Raw genomic sequence first — 10,685 nt, 5'->3', positions numbered from 1 at the left:
TGTGCCGCAGCACCCTCGACCAACTCTGTGTGCCCACGCACGCGTGTGTGTCCACGGGTGTGAGTGAGCGGAGGCCTCCACCGCGTCTCTACACCGGCACACCTGCGTGCGTGCCGGGGTCCCCGCCTTTCCCGCGAGCGTGCGTGAGAGGAAAGCGCTTGGCGGCCCTGCGCGACCACGAGTGTGCGCGCGCGGGGTCCCGGGCTGGGGCGCGCGCGGTGTGAGTGCTGGTGCGGGCGACTGTGGCGCGGCGCGGCTCCCTCCGCCCCCTCCGCTCCGCGCCGCCCGCCAGCCCGCCCGCGCGCTCACCCTGCTTGGCTGCCGCCGGGTGACGCGGCTGGGCCCGCCCCCTGCCTGCTGGCCTCCCGCACTCACTCGCGCCGGCCGCCGCGGAGCGGGCAGCAGCCGCGTCAGGGCCGTCCGGGGGCGCGGCCGGCGATGCCCACAGCCCCCGCCGTGCCCTGCCGGGCCTGCTGAGCCGCCCCCGGGCCGAGGTCGCGCCGGGCCGGGGCTGCGCCCGGGCGGGGCGGCGCTGCCTGCATGACCCTCCGGCGGCGCGGGGAGAAGGCGACCATCAGCATCCAGGAGCATATGGCCATCGACGTGTGCCCCGGCCCCATCCGCCCCATCAAGCAGATCTCCGACTACTTCCCCCGCTTCCCGCGGGGCCTCCCCCCGGACGCCTCGCTCCGCTCCCCCGCGCCCCCGGACGCCCCCGCACGCCCGGCCGCGGCCAGCGCGGGCCCCCGCAGCCCCTCCGACGGCGCCCGCGAGGACGAAGAGGATGTGGACCAGCTCTTCGGCGCCTACGGCTCCAGCCCCCGCCCCAGCCCGGGTCCCAGCCCCGCGCGCCCGCCTGCCAAGCCGCCGGAGGACGAGCCCGACGCCGACGGCTACGAGTCGGACGATTGCAGTAAGTTTCCAACTCGCCGACTTCGCGCCCCCTTCCCTTGCTGGGGCTCGGCGCCCCCGGCCTCGCGGGTCCCCTGGGTCGCTCCCCGCCCCCCGCGTGGTCGCCTCTCCCTCCGCGCACACCCCGGAGGCGGGGTCGCCGGGCCCTCCGCGCCCTGCCCCGACCCGGCTGGAGAGGAGGGAAGTTTGGGGGCATCCCCCAGGGCGTCCCGTTTCCGGGGTCGGGCCGCGCCCCCTCCCTGCCTGCCTGGCCTCCCGCCCGCCCGCCCTCCGGGAGCTTGGTGCGGGCAGCGGCTTTTTTTCCCATTAAGGGCGGAGCTGCGTCCGGGAGAGACACCAGTTGCTGCGGGCCGCGCGGTCACTCCCCTCTCGCCAACCGCTCCGGGAGGGCCCCGTGGCCCAGGGTCGGTCAGGGCGAGCCGGGGAGGGGCCCGGGGTTGGGAGCGGCCCTGCCTCCCGGTGGGCCCGGCTTTCCGCAGAGCGCCGCGGCTTTGCTGGCGCGCGGGCTGAGGACCAGGAGGACCATGAGGCCGCTTGTCCTTTGGAAAAATGTCCATGGACCCCGCCGCGGTGCTCCGCAGGGCCGCGGACCTTCGCACACCTGTTACGCGCGCTGCCCCCAGGCAGGAAGGGCTCCCAGCCCGCCCTCCTCCCCCGGAACTGAGCCCCGAGCCCAGGAACAGGCAACCGCAAGAGTCCCGGGGCCGAGGCCCGGCGGGTGGTCGCTCGTGGCACCTTTCTCTGTTTCTGAGGGTGCTTGTCCGGCCAAGCCGGGACTGGCTGGGAAACCGAGGCTGGAATAGGTCGCAGTCCAGTGAGGAATCGTTTTGCGCGGGTCAGGGTGGAATGGGAGACACCCGCCTTGCCCCAGTCCAGCTGTAGTCCCAGCCGTGTCACTGAGAGACCTGGAAAACCAGCGTCAAACCCCAGCCCTGCCCGGGATAGTGCCCTTGCTGGGCAGGAGTCCTGCTCTGGCTTCTCGAGGGCCCCGGCGGCCCTCCCCTGCATAGCAGGGGTGTTGGCGCCTGGCTTGGGCACTTCCCACGGCCTGCGGGCTGCGGGCCTGGAGTTTCCCAAACATCAAATGTGCCATCAGAAGATGAAGGTGGGAATTACCAGTGCCCCTCACCCTGGGGCACAGACCCCCCCATTGCCCCACCTGGGGAGGCCCATCAGCAGTGGCCAGTTAGAGCTGGGCGGCCGTAGGGAAACTGCCGGCTGTGCACTTTCTCGAGGCCTGGACGGCAGCCCTCGGGCCAGCGCCTGGCATATGGAGGCCCTGCCCTGGGGCGTGGGGGCTGGGGAGCAGTCTTGCCCCTCCACTTTCCTGCCAGCTTGGGGAAATTGGGTTGCGAGAGTGTTTTGCCCTCAGGGCTGTGCCCTAGATCCAGGCCCCTCCTCTCTGCTCTTGGAACCCTGTGGGAAGCTCACCCCGGACTTGCTGAGCCCTTGGGTAGGCCCTAAGTGGGACCCAGGTCTCTTCTTCTGCTGGCTTGAATCCAAAGCCTCCCCCAGAAGAAGGGATGGGAAAGTTGTTCCCATTTCCGTCATCTCCACTGTTGCACCAAGGAAGTGAGGGGGAGGGCAGAGCTTCCGTCCCCACTCCTGGTGCCACAGAGGGCCCTCTGGATGGCAAATGGCCAAGAGGTGGATAGCTGGCATTTTTTTTTTTTTTTTGGCTGGCTCTAACCCACAAGGCAAGGAGGGGATGGGGAAGCTCAAAACTCAGGCCAGCCAGCCCCACCTCCTCCGTCAGCTCAGCAGCCCTTCACAGGGCATGTCCTGGCAGCAGGGCTGGGTCCCTGGCCTCAGATACATGCCGTGTGGGGGCCAGACTCACATAGGGTCAGCAGTGCAGGGCAGAGCTGGACGCAGCTTTGCCAGCTTGCACTTTGTGCTGGCCACGCCCATGTTACCAGGACATACCAAAGAAATGCTGAAAACGGACTCAGAAGAGCCAAGGAGGATGGTGTGCCACAGAGCCAGGGCCGGCTTGGGCCACTGTCGCCCCCTTCAAGTGGTGCCCCACCCAGGCTTGGATCCTGCTGGAGGCTGAGCAAACATCTTAGGCACGGGAGCCCAGAACTCTTGGCTCTTGTCCATGGTGGGGGAACAGGTTCTGGGGTGGGACCGCCTTCCCCTCAGTACCCCAGACCATGCCCCGCTCTGGGCTGTGACAACCAGATCCCTAGAATAAGCCTAAATGATTCAAGCCAGATGGTTCATTACGGCTTTAGCCAGGGTTATGCTATTTGCTGCCCTAATTATTGGATTATCTCTGTTCTGACAAGAAGAAATGAGGGCGGTTGCTCTGTTGTCCAAGGCGGAGAGTGAAGTGCTGTTTATTTGCTCAGCCTTTTCTCCCGGCTCTTTAAAGCCCTTCCTTTATTAAGTCATGTCAGAGCGCAAGCACACAACTCATATGTTCCCAGCAGATTTCGCAGAGGGGCGATGACAGGGAGGAAAGGCGGTGAATGTCTGAGGGAGCAACAGGACCTGGTCACCACCCTGCCAGTTCTCCTAGGATGGCCTCTCCGGTGGGCTGCCCTCCAGGCGGGCCCTGGGCCCTCAAACCACACACTGCCCTACCTGGGATGCTCTCCTGCCTGGCCCCACCTGTGGAAGCCCAGTCCATTCTTCAAAGCTGTAATCACCAGGGGGCTGTGGATTGCAAGTGACAGATAACCAACTCAGAGTGGCTTAAACCATGACAGCTGAGGTCTTGCTGCTCCAGGGTGCACCAATGCGGCAGCACCTCAGCACCATTAGAGGTGATGGCTCTGTCTGTCTTTGCATGTGGCTGTCAGCTTTTCCTTGTAGACAGAAAATCAAGACCGATTTCCTATTCCCAAGGGTGCCTGGGTGAGGAAGGTTCAGGTGCAAACAAGGTCAGAATGATGCTGTCCGTCTCCATCAGCCAAACGGGGCCCTCAGGTCCAAGGTGGCTCCTGTGGGTCTAGGCATCGCATGTAATGATAAGGTCCTCCCTTGGGTAAGGACCGATTTCTTCTCTCATGTCTCAGTTTAAGAGTGAGGAAACCTCTTCTGGAAGTCCCCAGGAGACCTGTCCTTTGGTCTCATTGGCCAGGATTGCACCGGGGCTGGGTCAGAACTGATGTCCATGCAGGTCTGGGGCAAGGACAAAGTGTTGAGTGCACCTCCAAGGCTCTCCTCGGCAGGGGGCGTATTCCAGCCCCCACCGGCTCTGGGGCCCTTCCTTTGAGCCCAGAACCTCTTTGGCCCCAGTCATGTTCTACCTGGACCTGTCATATTTTTACTGCACTTAACATGACAGCACCATGTGGCAGGATCTGTGCTAGACACAGAGATACAAGGATGCTGAGAGGTGACTCTGAGTTGAGGGTATTCATCAAAACCAAGAAAAATAAGTGGCTCTGCAGCGAGGTACAGGGAGGCAAGAACCCCAGTGGGAAGCTCTGGCTTGCAGAGCTCACTCACAGAGAGGGCTCAGCTCTAAGACTGGGAGGAGGGAGGAGGTGGGCTGGCAGAGGGGAAGGAGGAAAGGGAGGTGCTCTTGGCAGAGGGACAGCTGTGTACACAGGTCCTGAAGTGTCAGAAACTCAGCCCATTGTAGGAGAAACAATAGAGCCAAGAGGCTGAAACAAGGGGAGGAGATTGATGAGGAGGCCAAAGCGGTCATATCACAGAAGGTCTTGAATGCCACACTAAGGAGGTTGCACTGTGTCCAGGAGTTGATGGAGAATCTTTGAACAATTTAAAGCAGATGAATGAAGATATTTATAAAAATCGTAACACTCATCTCTAAGGTGCTGGGAAGCAGGGATGGTGGCTCATTCCTCTCTATCCCCCTGCAGTGCCTGACTGGCTGTGTGCCTTAGTTTCCCCAAGTATAAAATGCTTTCAGCACAGGCTTGATGATTTTCTATGGTCCTTGCCACAGTTATTTTGTCTTTGTAAACTATTTGAGAGTTTACAAAGACAATTTACAAAGAGATTTTCTTTTTTCTTCCAAAAAAAAAAAAAAAGAAAGAAAGAAATCAGGGCAGATTTCCTATTCCCAAGGGTGTGTGGGTCAGGAAAGTCCAGGCGCAAAGCAAGGTTATGGTGATGCTGTCAGTCTCCATCAGCCAGGCAGGGGGTGTTCAGCTTTGGAGGAGCCAACAGGGGCTTGAGCTGGATTTTCTGTGAATCAGCCCCATTAAAGCTCTATAATTATCGACAGGCGGGTGAGAACTCTCAAAGGCCCATTAGTGACCAACCCTCATTATTTCTCTGAAAATGTAAGCTTCAGTGGGGCCAAGTGATTTGGGCGCTCCAAGGGCAGAGCAGTGTGGCTGTCACAGAGAAGCGCCTTCCCCTACCCCCAGGGCCCTCCTCACTCCCAGCACAAGACTGAGGCGCTTTTCCAACTGGAAGTCCTCTCCAGGGCAGCGCGGAAGCCCCACCCTCCTTCCCCAAGAGCTACTCTGCTTTCCTCTCCTTTCGTTTCTTAGTTGCAGCCTCCTAAGATGTCAGCGAAACAAAGTGGCAAACTGGCCTGACTAAAACTGGAGTCTCACTCAGTACAAGACCGAAATAAAATAAAATATAAAAATAAAAGTGGGCTGGGCGCGGTGGCTCACACCTGTAATCCCAGCACTTTGGGAGGCGGAGGCGGGAGGATCGCTTGAGCCCGGGAGTTCAAGACCAGCCTGAGCAACATAGTGAGACCCACCCGCCAACTGTCTCTGTGTAAAAAAATTATTTTAATTGTCTGGGCATGGTGGTGTGCGCCTGTCATCCCAGCTACTTGGGAGGCTGACTTAAGAGGATTGCTTGAGCCTGGGAGGTTGAACTGTGATCACACCACTGCACTCTGGCCTGGGCAACAGAACAAGACCCTGTCTCAGAAAACAAGCAAACAAACAAAACAACTTTTTGAGAGCCACTAGGCTTTAAGGCAGTGTTGAAGAGGCCTAGATTCTGTGCCCAGGTCTTTTGGGCCACGCTGAGCAGCTTACCTCCCCTCTCTGAGCCTCATTTCTCTGAAGGGAAATGAAGAGTTTGGGCCATGTGCTCCCTAAGAGAGCTTCGCCAGATCTCTCAAAATTGTGACTGAGCTTCTATTTATAAACTATCATTTCTTACAGACCTTCCGCGGAGTTCAAAGAAATTCATCAGTCCCTTCCCGGTAACATACTGGGCGTGCCGCTCCCTCCAAGGAGGTGGTAACAGGTGTCTGATCACCCCGTCCTCAGACACTCCCCTTCTGGAGCTGGGTATCCTGGGGAGGACGGCAGGCAGCCGCGTCTTCTGGCTGCCCTTCTCTGGGGTTGGGAAACAGGCAGAAATCAGAGTGTGCATTCTTCCACATGGGCAGCGCTCCAGATCCAAGCTCCTGGGAGCACCTGGAGGGCAAGTTAGTTTGAATGGAACTGCCACGTGTGTCTGCATCTGCTCTTTATTGGTCTCACAGGTGTGGCCAAGACAAGGTCCCTGAGCTCAGGAGGCGAATTCGTTGGGGGAACAAACCCCAGGTAGGCCCAACCTGAGCTGCAGATGGATTTACTGTCACGTAAAGTCAACAGCTCTGGAGAACATTGTTGCGGAACGATTGGTGCATCTTGGGCTGTGGCTGTGTTCGTTGCTGGCCCGTGGATGGCAGCCAGCACGCAGGCAGCCGAAGGCCAGCTACGGCAATTGCCGAGGCACAAACACCCTGCTCGGGAGAACGTGTCCCTGGCTCCACTCAAGACCTAGTATTTTTTTTTTGAGACAGGATCTCGCTCTGCCACCCAGGTTGGAGTGCAGTAGAAAAATCATGCTCTTTGTAGCCTCAACTTCCTGGGCTGAAGCGGTCCTCCCACCTCAGCCCCCCAAGTAGCTGGGACCGCAGGTATGCACCACCGCACACAGTTATTTTTGTATTTTTTGTAGACATTGGTGTTGCCATGTTTGGCCAGGCTGCTGTTGAACTCCTGAGCTCAAACGATCCACCCGCCTCAGCCTCCCAAAGTGCTGGATTACAGGCGTGGTCACCGCGCCCGGCCGCTCAGGACCTGCTGGCTCTTAGTTTGCACACAGTTCTAACAAGTGTCATCACCTGGTTTCATGGGAGAAGGAATTAGTGAATAGGTGAGAGAGCTGTTTGTGCTACCGGAGGCGAGTAATCTCATAGGACTTTCAGGCTGATGTCAAAGGAGGAGGCAGAAAAATGAAGAAAACCAAAAAGAGGGACCCCCCCCCGGGGACCCCCAGTGGAGGGGTTGCCGCATTTCCCCGTCCGCATCTGGACTATGACTGTGTCGTGCGGAAAAGTAATCGCAGCCAAAGAAATGACGGAGGTTATTCGGAAAAGCTTAAGTGACCGTGTGTGTGTCCTGTTCCCAAAGGCAGGAAGGGAACGGTCCAGTTTAGAGCAGTTTCATTCCGAATGGGTCTCACGGAAGCCAGTACTGTGAGCTAGAAAAGCCACCAGAGGGGTCTGCTCCTTCCGTAAAGATCTTCTGAGCGCCTCATACACCCCAGGGACTGTGTGCTGTGAGGGGGATGCTGCTGTTGTCTCCATTTTACAGATGAGTAAAACGGAGGCACAGAGATGCCCGATCAGCTGGTCACACAGCAGGGAAGTGCATGATGGGCTCTGAACCCAGGAGACTGATGTCAGGGGGCAGGGCTTGCACCCCACACTGTGCTGCAGCCAAAGACAGAGACACGTGCCCCATCCCGTATGAGGAGGGGGTGATGTAGACAAACGCCGCTCCCATCACCAGCTCAGAGTAAACGACACTCCATACACGTGGCCCCTCACCAGCCCATTTTCCTGCAGACCCAGGAAACTTACGGCTGGGCCCCAGCACTCGCCCAGAGATCTGCAAACTTGTTCTATAAAGGGCCGGATAGTAAATACGTCAGCTGTGCAGGCCATATGGTCCCTCTGAAGCGGGAAAGCAGCCACAGATGAGGCGTGAATGGATGGGCCTGGTCAGGTTTGGCCAGCGGGCCGTAATTTTATCTAGACCCATGCTGGGAGCCTAGCTCAGAGTCCTGGCCTGAAGAATAAAGTCTTTCAAGTTTGGCCTTCTCTTATCCCAGGATCACACTAGCCACTAAGCCCACACCTGTTGGTTGGCCTGTGGTTGGAATGTCACCTCCCCCAGCCCCACTGTGCCATTAGCCAACTCCTACTCATTCCTTGTGGCTCAGGTGAAACATCACCTCCTCCAGGAAGCCTTCCCTGATGGTCCCAATTCACATGGGCTTCCCGAGGCTCCTGGCTCACCAGGTTCTACTGCAGTAAATTCTTTCCACGTGTTCCTCCCATTAAGCTGTGCTTTCCTTGGGGTAGGGACCCTGCCTTACAGATGTCCGTGCGCTAGAGTCTGGCACGTTGTAAACACTTGGTAAATAATGAATGAATGAAACACCCGTTGACCAGCCCTGCAGCCTGGGAGCAGACTCTGGGCTTCTGAAGCCATCCGTGAATGTGTATCTTGCTGTCTGGGGACTGCCCCCAAGCTCTGCCCTCCCCTTGGCCTGCGTGCTGAGAGCTGCTTCTGCGTGAAAGGCCACAGCTGCTCTGCGTGATTGACCCTGGGGAGGGAGGCAGCTGCACCCAATTATGGCTGCACCCTCCCCTGGCTTTTGGGAGTTGCCGCTGCCGTTGAGAGATTTGGGGGCGGCGGTATGAGGACGAAGCTGGCTCCTCACAGCCTGCCCAGGGTCCCCGAACGGCCCGAGAGACAGAGGAGTTGCAGTATTGTGTGTTTTCTGGGGACTGGTGAGCAGATCAGCTGGTCTTCCTGGCTAGGCCTGCCCCTCTCAAAGCCTCCTCTTCTCTGCCTTCTCGTGTGATCCTTGTGACATTCACAGGTGAGGGAAACTGAGGCATGGGGCCTAGACTTGCAGTTGCACCAGGAGGGCAGGAAGTCTTTTGGCCGGGTGCCCAGCTCAGGTGGGCCTCACACTTGGCCAGGCGGGACTGGGTGCCCACCTGACCTCTCTAGATCTCAGTTCCTCCTCTGGAAAGGGGAGAATGGCGTGAATTCCCAGGGTTGGGTGGGGCTGGGAGGATGGGTGAGGGGCTGGCCTGCAGTAGGTCCTCAGTTCGTGGAAGCCGCCATGGGATGGTGGCACCTGCCCAGGCCAGACTCATCTGGCCACACGGGCAGGTGACGCTTCTCCAAGACGTGGCCAGCGTGGGACCTGTGCCCTCCTCTGTTCGCAGCTGCCCTGGGCACCCTGGACTTCAGTCTGTTGTATGACCAGGAGAGCAATGCCCTCCACTGCACCATCACCAAGGCCAAGGTAGGCTCTGCCAACCTACCCCCAAAGTCTCTGCCCTGGGGTCCTCAAGAGAAGGCTGAGGTTAGGGAGGCCAGACCCCCCCCCATTTACTGTCCAGGCTTTTGGGTGTCTGTGCTGTGTGGGGTGGGGGCCAGGAAAAAGTTCTTGCCTAAACCTTGAATACCCAACCCCAAGAAACAGCCTGGTTAGTCAGGCATTTCAGGGAGCAAAGAAAAGAAACAGACAAGAATGGGAGGATCAAGGCCGGGACGGAGGCCCCCGAGCCTGGGGAGGGGCTGCTGAGAGGGAAAGGGGGGCAGGGCGATGTCTGTCCTGCAGGCCAAGGGAGGCGGGTTGGGTGCTGGTGCCTCTGGGCCTCCCAGATGACGCCACTGTGCACCCTGGAAGCCGAGCCACAGGAGGAAGTTGTCGCCACTGCCAGCAGGCCGTCCAGGGCCTGAGCCCAGAGGCCCTCTGAGCCTCACTGCGTGGGCTGGGGTCGGGGGTGTCTGTGGCCCCTCTGCTGCCCGGTCCGGCCCCTGGTGCTTCCCTCTGGCTCTGCCTCTTGAGCCAGAACGTGTCCGCTCCATGTTCTCAACTGTCCTGTTCCTTTGCCCACTCACCCCATTGCTCCCTGTGGGAGGAAGGTGCCAAAATTGATGTTCTCTCGCAAGGTAAGGGCCTGTGTGGCCGGTGGAGTCCCCCAGTAGTGCCACGCAAGGGCCTGAGCCAGCCCAGCTCAGATCCAGCGGCTTCTGGCAGAGCTGCCTGGGCTTAGGCCCCACCCAGCCTCCCAACCTGCAGCCCCCCTTGCCCTTCCTCCCAGCTTGCCAGTGAGGGCTGCCCTTGGCACTGTGCCCACCCAGTGGGACAGGCTACTGGGTGTCACCACAGGCCATCCCCCAGCCCAGCCTGGGCCACAACACATGGACTGCCACGGGCAGGCGTGGGCGCCATCCACCCTAGGCCCAGGGCTCTGACTGGGCACTGAGAGGCCTGCACGCCTGCCCCACTGCTGCCCTCCCCTCTAGAACCACCCAGGCTGTGACTCAGGGCAAGCCCAGCCTTGCCTTGCAGGGGTGCTCCAGCCCACCCCTAGGGGCAGGGCTGAGCATTTGGCAAACTCCAGCTGTGCCAAGGTAGAGGCCAGGCTAGACCCCTCTCCTTTCCCTCTGCCCGGCTTTGTAGAGGTGGTCCAGGCCTGGGGACTGGAGGGGTGCTGGCTGCCAGGCCACTCTGGCCAAAGCCCACCACTTCTTGTCCCGACGCCAGACGCCAGGGCCTTCCCTTCCCAGCTCCAGGTGCGTGTGTGTGCGCACACACATAGTCAAGCAATGTGAGAATGAGAGCCAAGCAAGGCGGATTTCCCCTTACGTGGATCTGTGTGTGTGCATATGTGGGTACTGTGCATGCATACTTGTGTGTGTCCTGAACGGGGGTCTCTGTGCATGTGTGGGTACTGTGCGTGCACACGTGCGTGTGTCCTGAATGTGGGTCTCTGTGCGTGTGGGTACTGTGTGCACACA

General features: G+C 59.6%; 1 protein-coding gene across 2 annotated transcripts in view; it reads left to right on the top strand.

The window, feature by feature from the left end:
- The first annotated feature begins 394 nt into the window (after positions 1 to 394).
- Positions 395 to 10,685, top strand: part of DOC2B (double C2 domain beta) — a 32,702-nt gene continuing 22,411 nt past the window's right edge. The window contains exons 1-3 of one of the 2 annotated variants that reach the window (XM_037732116.1): positions 435 to 913; positions 9,101 to 9,180; positions 9,807 to 9,833. In XM_037732116.1, coding sequence (XP_037588044.1) covers positions 541 to 913; positions 9,101 to 9,180; positions 9,807 to 9,833 — 480 coding nt within the window. In that variant the 5' untranslated portion in view covers positions 435 to 540. Of the gene's footprint in view, positions 914 to 9,100; positions 9,181 to 9,806; positions 9,834 to 10,685 lie in introns of both variants that reach the window. The other variant, XM_017510576.2, reaches the window with a different exon arrangement.

Source organism: Cebus imitator, unplaced genomic scaffold (assembly GCF_001604975.1).
Source record: "Cebus imitator isolate Cc_AM_T3 unplaced genomic scaffold, Cebus_imitator-1.0 Scaffold441, whole genome shotgun sequence".
In the NCBI taxonomy this organism is placed as follows: domain Eukaryota; kingdom Metazoa; phylum Chordata; class Mammalia; order Primates; family Cebidae; genus Cebus; species Cebus imitator.
The sequence above is the reverse complement of the archived record's forward strand: the minus strand, read 5'-3'. Positions and strand labels throughout refer to the sequence as shown.